At 53.2% G+C, this 7,323-nt stretch overlaps 1 protein-coding gene across 1 annotated transcript; it reads left to right on the top strand.

Annotated features, from left to right (window-relative positions):
* The first annotated feature begins 1,721 nt into the window (after positions 1 to 1,721).
* On the top strand, positions 1,722 to 2,309 carry LOC137332232 (uncharacterized). Its single transcript, XM_067995924.1, has one exon. It carries the CDS (start codon positions 1,722 to 1,724, stop codon positions 2,307 to 2,309), a length of 588 nt encoding a protein of 195 aa, XP_067852025.1.
* The last annotated feature ends 5,014 nt before the right edge of the window (positions 2,310 to 7,323 follow it).

The following is a 7,323-nucleotide window of genomic DNA, read 5'->3' as shown; positions in this document are numbered from 1 at the left end:
AGCCACAAAGCTAGGAGGAGGCACCACAGAGGGGTTGAAAGGCGAGATCCTGAGGGCCATGGGGCATACCCAGGGTAGCCTGTTCTTACAAGTAGAACAGACTGGGCAGCTGGCCGGCGAGGCACCAGATGCATTCGCGGACAGGCTATGGCCTGTGTACGTAAAGGCAACTGGAGGGATGCTCGACCGCGCGCAGTTGATAGGAACCCCCAGGAATTACTGGCTCAGGGTCCTTGTGGCGAACAGCTTGCCAAGGATCAGGGTCAGGCAGAAGCGTGGTTTGACCCCGAGGACCTCGCAAATACGGAGGCAGGCATGCTCAGAAAGCTGAGTCTAGCCTTTAAGGCCGGTTCCGGGGAGGAGGTCAAACCAAAGGGGAGGGTCCATGAAATGAAAGTCAGTGAGGGTAGTAGGAAGGAATGGCAACAGGAAGGGGTTAGTATCGACAAGTCCAGGATTTGTTTCTGGTGTGGGAAGACGGGACACTGGATGCGGGACTGCCCGTTCCCAAAAGGGGGGAGGCCACAAGGGGGTCCTCCAGTACAAAAGCCACATGTTACAGAGGTAGAGGGGACAACCGACGAGTCGTTTGAGCTTCTGGTGGCCGCCTTATGGAAGGTTATGGGGAAGGACAAAGGCAAGTTAGACGCTGCTGTGAGCAGTGAAGCGCCCACTGCACCCGTACGCCCCCCACCTTGACTAGAACGTGCCCAGCCTGAGTACCTGTGTCCGCTCACATACGATGAGTGGGGCAGCCCCTGTATAAGGAAGGGGGTGGTGACGGTGCAGGGGAAATATTTGGTGGACACCGGGGCTTCCAGCACAGTGGTCCATTCAGAAAACCCGACCAATTCACCTGGTCTAGCAGGGTCCCATTCAGCCTCGTGGGGTTCACAGGAAATGAGCAGGCTGGGGCAATCTCAAAACCCCTGGCCATAGAACTAGGATCCCTCCATACCACATGGGAGTGCGTCCTGGTGCAATGGGAACAGCCAGAATCAGGAGTCCTCGGGGCTGACTTTATGTTAGCCAACCAGTGATTGTGGATTTAAGGAATCGCTGCCTATGGGGGGACAGTGAATTCAGATAAAGCCGAGGAGGTGCTAGTGATCCCAAGAGATAGGGAAGGAAGGGGTAATGTGTGTACTATGAAGCCCAAGGGGAATTACGACCTAGAGCAGTTGGTCTGTAATACCCCAGCCAAATATCAGGCGAACATGCGGGACAACCTCCCCGCATTCGCCACTCACAAGCACGACTGTGGCAGGGTGACAGGGGTAGAAGTCAGGGTGCAAGGGGACCCCATGTCACGGCCACAGAAACAGTACAGTTTCCCCAGAGAGGCAGAAGCCGACTTAGAGACGGCACTGGGATCCCTTGTAGAACAGGAGGTGTTGAGGCCGATAGCCACCCACGTAAACTCAACACTTTGGCCGGTTAAGAAGCCCGACCAGTCGTGGAGAGCCACTGTGGACTATCGTGCGCTCAATAAAAATATCCCAGCCTGCGCGCCCACAGTCGTGGCTGTTGCTGACCTCATAGGGAGCGTTCCAGCAACCGCAACCACTTTCACGATGCTGGATATCTCCAATAGGTTCTGGTCGATTCCCCTTAAACGGGAAGATCGGTACAAAATTACCTTTACATTTAAAGGGCAAAAGTACACCTGGACATTCCTTCCCCAGGGGTTTCATAACAGCCCCTCCATATTTCACTAGTGTATGGCAGACCCACTCAAAGACTTCAGCCGACCCAACCGGCTAATCGAGTATGTGGACGACTTGCTTTTGTTCTCCGCGGAGGGGGAGAAGCGCGGGACACTGCTGGACAAGCTGTTGAGGCTGTTGCGGGAGACAGGGTTTAACGTGAACCCAAAGAAAGCCCAGATCGGTCGGGAGGAAGTCAAATTCCTTGGACTGACCGTAAGAGCTGGTGAGCGAGCGATAGATGAGGCTAAAAGAAAGGCAGTACAGGAGTTACCTGCCCCCATGGATGTAACCGGGATAAAATCCTTCCTGGGACTCACAGGGTACTGCAGGGACTTTTTAGAGGGTTATGCAGCTACGGCAGCCCCTCTGCTTCGGCTCCTCCGCAAGGGAATCGGGTGGGAGTGGGACCAGAACTCCCAGGAAGCGTTCACCCGCCTTAAGGAGAATTTACAGATGGCACCCGCGTTGGGAACCATCAACAGTAGTGAGGAATTCTTTTTGGAGGTAGCAGCCAGCGGGGATAGCTGGCTGTGTTGCTCCAGGAGTGGCATGGCTAGCTACGACCCGTGGTCTACTCCTCAAGGGTTCTCACTGAGGTAGAAAGGGGATACTCCAACTGCGAGAGGCATCTCCTGGCCACGCACTGGGCCGTAAAGCGCTCCCAGCTCTTTACGGGATCATCCCTGATAACTTTACTAACTCACCACACCCCCACTCAGATGTTGTCAGATGGGAGGATAAAGGATGGAACAGTGAGCAGTGCCCGTATTACTCGCTGGACTTAATTGCTCGCGCGAATGAATCTGAGTGTGCAGGGGTTGAAAGAGCCAAAGCTGGCTATGAATTTAATCTACCCAGGGACTGCCCATGCATGTACTGTAGAAGGGGTGTGGGACGTAGATGTGGGATTCCGGGCCGGGGTACACCCGATAGGCCGGGACATCTACGTAGACGGGTCCAGTTCGGTGGTGAACGGGGAGCATCTCACCGGGTGCGGGATTTATGACCCCACAGCTAAGGTAGTGAAGGCCATTAAACTCCCCAGCACCCTGAGCGCTCAGCACGCCAAACTGTCGGTGGTGGCGTACGTGGTTACCCACCCCGACGAATTCCACACCCCTTAGACCATCTGCTCGGATTCCATGTTCACCTGTAATTCATACACGGAGTACTTGGCCATTTGGGCCAGGCACGGTTTCAAGTCCGCAGATGGGAAGCCCCTAGCAACAGCACCGTTGCTAGGGAGAATTTTAGAAGTCACGGGCACCCAGGGCGATTACTATATACACAAGGTCAAAACCCATTCAAAGACAGAGCTCAAGTGGGAAGGCAACCAAAAGGCAGACGAGTTGGCCAAACAGGGGGCCAGAGAAGGAGTATTCTGGGATCTGTACAGGGCAGGTCCGGTAGCAGCAATCCGGGACAAGGGAGGCACACAGGGGGTAGCTTTGGCCCCGGACTTAACACAAGTCCAGCGCAGGATCCCATAAGGCCGTCCTTGTAAAAAGGGAGAACAGCGAACTGGTAGAAGGTCCATTCAGGGCAGCGGACATCACGGTTAAGGAGGGTATGCTTTTCAAGGGGGATCGTTGGATAGTTCCAACACAGCACCAGGAGGAGTTCCACCAGTTGGCCCACGGTGGCAGGAACGGGACACCCAGGGCCGAAAACTACCTGGAAAAGGGTAGAAGAGGCAGGGTGGTGGCCCCATCTCAGGGAAAAAGTCAAGGAATTCTGTGCGAATTGTTTGGTGTGTGCGGCTAACAATCCCAATCCGCAGAAAAGCCCCCATAGGACACACCAGAAGGGTAGAGGGACTGTGGCGGTCCCTGCAGGTTGATTTCATCGGACCACTATCCACCACTCAAGCAGGTAACTGGTACTGCTTAGTCCTGGTGGACGTATTGTCGAAGTGGGTAGAAGCCTTCCCATGCCTTGCAGCCACGGCATTAGCGACAGCTAGAATCCTAGTGGGGGAAGTGTTCTCCCGATGGGGACTGCCACTGGTCGTGGAGTCCAACCAAGGGAGCCATTTCATGGGGAAGGTGATGCAGGCCACCTTAAAACTTCTGGGAGTACAAGGGAAGTGGCATGTCGCTCACAACCCCCAGTCATCGGGGATTGTGGAGCGCATGAACCAGACACTGAAAGAAAGACTGAGGAAAAAGCTAAGCCCGTTCCCGCAGAGATGGGATGAGGTCTTGCCTCTAGTCTTAATGGGTGTCCAGGCCAGCCCCTCCAGAAGCACAGGGTACTCCCCACGAGCTCATGACTGGGAGGATTATGCGCACCCCAACCCACATGTTGGCGCCGGTCCTCTCAGAAGCTCAGGTCAGGGAGGTAAACCGGGACAGGTTAGTCCAGAATCTGTTTGACACTAAAACAGATTCACTGGCAGGCAGTCAGTAGCCTGGGGAGCCAGCACCGGAAAAATCGGTTGCTGCTAGAGCCCCAGAGAACCCACGAGTGGAAGGTAGGAGACCAGGTAATGGTCAGGAACTATGCCCGCGTAGGGGCATTCGAGCCACTGTACATGGGGCCTTATAACATCGTAGACAAGGTGAGCCCCATGGTATATGCAGTAAGACTCCCAAAACACACAAAATGGTATCACATCAACCAGTGCAAGTTGTTTAACCCCGAGGAAGGAAAACAAAGGCAAAGAGAAACCAGGGCACGATAATGAGCCTGGTGAATGCGGGTCTTCCTCCCATGGTGTGGGGTGACGATGATAACCCGGAGGACGGGGCGGTAAGGAGAAGCAGTTGGATATATGTAAATAACGAAAGCCAGACCTGTGGAGGAAAAACCTCTCACAGAACAGTGTTGTTAATCTTATTCTTAATGGTAGAAATCAGAAGAAACCGGAGAAGTAAAATGGAGACAACCCTAAGACTGAGCGTGCTCATAATTCTGGTTGGAACGGGACACGTGGAAAGAGGAGACACTGAGGTGTCCTTCCTCTATGGCTGCTCAGGAGGAAACGGACTCACCGTGACACAGGAGGGTAGAGCAGGGGACACGGACAGGATGGCTGCTTACTTCCACAAGGGAAGGTGGCCGGGGTGGTTGGGATCGAATTCGACCGGATACTCCAACCACACCGGTTTCACATTTGGGGAGGCCACCATACCGCGTCCCAAGCTGCAGATCACAGCCACACGGGTTAGGGTGACCGAGGGGAAGCGCATTTGTTTAAAATGTGAGGGACACATTCCCTTGGGTGGTGGTTGAGAAAGTTGGACCAGGCCAAGGGTAACAGATCCGCGGACTGGGGGACGACACGTACCGACAGATTACGGGGACGAATAGGGGCGTGGAAGCGTGCTGGGATAAGTGGTGGAAGGAGAAGCAGGGCATTTACGTGTGTGTGTGTGTGTGTGTGTGTATGTGTGTGTGGGGGGGGGGGGGGGCGGAACGTATCTGCCCGACGGGTGTGTCAATTGCCTTTTCGTGGCGATGGCAGGATTCCAGAGCCGGGATCAGATGGGATCGGAGTTTGGACTCCTGCGTGATCCCAACACAGTAAGTTCCACGGAACTTGTTGCACAGGAGAGGAAGCCCCTGCCCACAGACCCATCGGTACCGGGACCGAGAAACGAGTTAATATTGGTCCCGACCGGAAAGATCTTGTATCATGATGTACATTATGAGGTAGTGTTGGTCATTTTAAATTTAACCCGAGTGCAGCTGCCCCGGTGGTGTCCGGTAGAAACGGAGAGACTTTACAAGACCTTGTTGAAAGAAATGTTCCACCAGTTTTACGAGCTAAGTTACGGGATGAAAGGCGGGAGGGGTTATATACATTAAATGCGAACAGTCGCGTCGGTTCGGGGAGACAGAGGAGAGGGGTGTTCAACGATGCTGCCATAGCGTTTAGCACAGGAACGTCTCAGATAAACAGTTTGGACGATGCACAGCTGCAGATGCAGGTCAATGCTTTAAGTGGCCAGCTGCGAAAGATACTGGGGGAGGGTAACGAGCTGGAGGGGTCAGAGTTACGGGAGGACCAGGCTATGACCATACATTTAAAGGAGATAATAGCTGAGCTGGAGGTGCACGTTCAGACGATCAATTGATCAGGAATGCGTCGGCACAGGCAGCTAGAAATGATGTGTGTATGTTGTATGGTGCATGGTTGCTGAACGAAGGGTGCAGTAATTTGGAAGATCTGCAGCAAGGTCGCATCCCTTCCTGGGTTAGCAACCGGCACCTCACTGCGCTGCGCCCGTATGATAATCCGTGAGCCCGTGTCAACTCCGACTGGCCTCAGAGGCATACCCGGCTCCAGTTGATTGTGACCAGTCCAACCACACAGTAATGGGGATTGTACTCCGGATGCCGGCCAGGCACCGCGGCCAGCACCGGTATACCGGGTAGAAAACATTGGCGTCCTGAGGAACGGGTTGCACGTGCGGCATCATGGTGCCCCACCGTTTGTAATAAAGTGGGAGCACGCCATGACTGGCACTGACCTCAAGGGGTGCGAGAGCAGGGGTGTGCACGTGGTGTTGTGTCCCCAGCACCTGAACACATTCGATCGACCAGTGTGTGGGTTTGAATCGGAGAGTGCAGAGCCCATCAATTGCACCATGGAGGTGATGGCCCAGAGCCACGTTCCACCCCAGGTAGCGTACGCGGGCAACGGGACGTACTGCGTCACGACGAGCGTGGAACAGTATCGGGTACACAACTACACTTGGTGCCCTGTTACCGACAAAGCTTTCTGCTTCAAACCCCACACAGAGGTTCAGGTGGCGCAATAGCACATCATCCCCATTTCAGACTTCATCACGGTACATCTCACAGTGAACGACACAGTACAGGACCTGCAGCAATAGGTAACACGGTTCGGGTACGAAATTTCTCCTCTGCCCGAACACCTCACAAAACTAATAAGGAAAGTTGAACTCTCTCAAAAAACACTTCTACACCCTCGAACAACAGAACAGGAAAGCGGGGGAAGAAATAAAAGAAATGGCTTCCCCGTCCTGGTGGGACTTTGGTTTGAATGTCGAGATCCCGCCATGGATCCGAATAGTTTCACACACAATAGTAATAGTACAACTAATCATGATGTTGTATCTGTTAAAGTTATCCTATAAAGAGAAGGAAAGCACTCCGAAATCGTTCGGAGGCCCTAATGAAAGGGTAGCCAGGAGTTTTTCTGCCTGTAAGTATGTTGAATTGAATTGTTTGTATGGTATAAGAAACGGGACCCAGGTGTAATTGATAAGTAATGTACGGTTTGGTTGAGACCCACAATGCACCTCCCGCAGTGAAGACGACGAAATTCGTGATATTTCTGGTTTTGATGACAAAATATTAAAGGGTGGAATGTAGCACCAGCATTCTGGCCATTTTTATGAATCATATTTTAAATCCAATACCCCGAAGAAAGAACTGTACTGCTTGGCAAGCTTGTGGGAGTGGCTTAGGGAATAGGATTGACTGGCAGGAGTTTAGAGCCAGGCTAACCTGACTAAGGTGCATTCATATGCAAACGGACATTTCACACTGACAGGCTGGGTGGAAGGGAACCCAGGCCGACTGACGTCATCACCATTAACATAATTACTGGGAACAATACCCCGAGAGGTAACTCAGATATACT

The sequence above is a fragment of the Heptranchias perlo genome, chromosome 14 (assembly GCF_035084215.1).
Source record: "Heptranchias perlo isolate sHepPer1 chromosome 14, sHepPer1.hap1, whole genome shotgun sequence".
Classification (NCBI taxonomy): domain Eukaryota; kingdom Metazoa; phylum Chordata; class Chondrichthyes; order Hexanchiformes; family Hexanchidae; genus Heptranchias; species Heptranchias perlo.
Note: the sequence above shows the minus strand (reverse complement) of the source record. Positions and strands in the feature narration are given on the sequence as shown.

Coding starts and splice junctions, on each gene's coding strand:
- LOC137332232 (XM_067995924.1), top strand. CDS start 1,722: ATGGCAGACCCACTCAAAGACTTCAGCCGACCCAACCGGCTAATCGAG.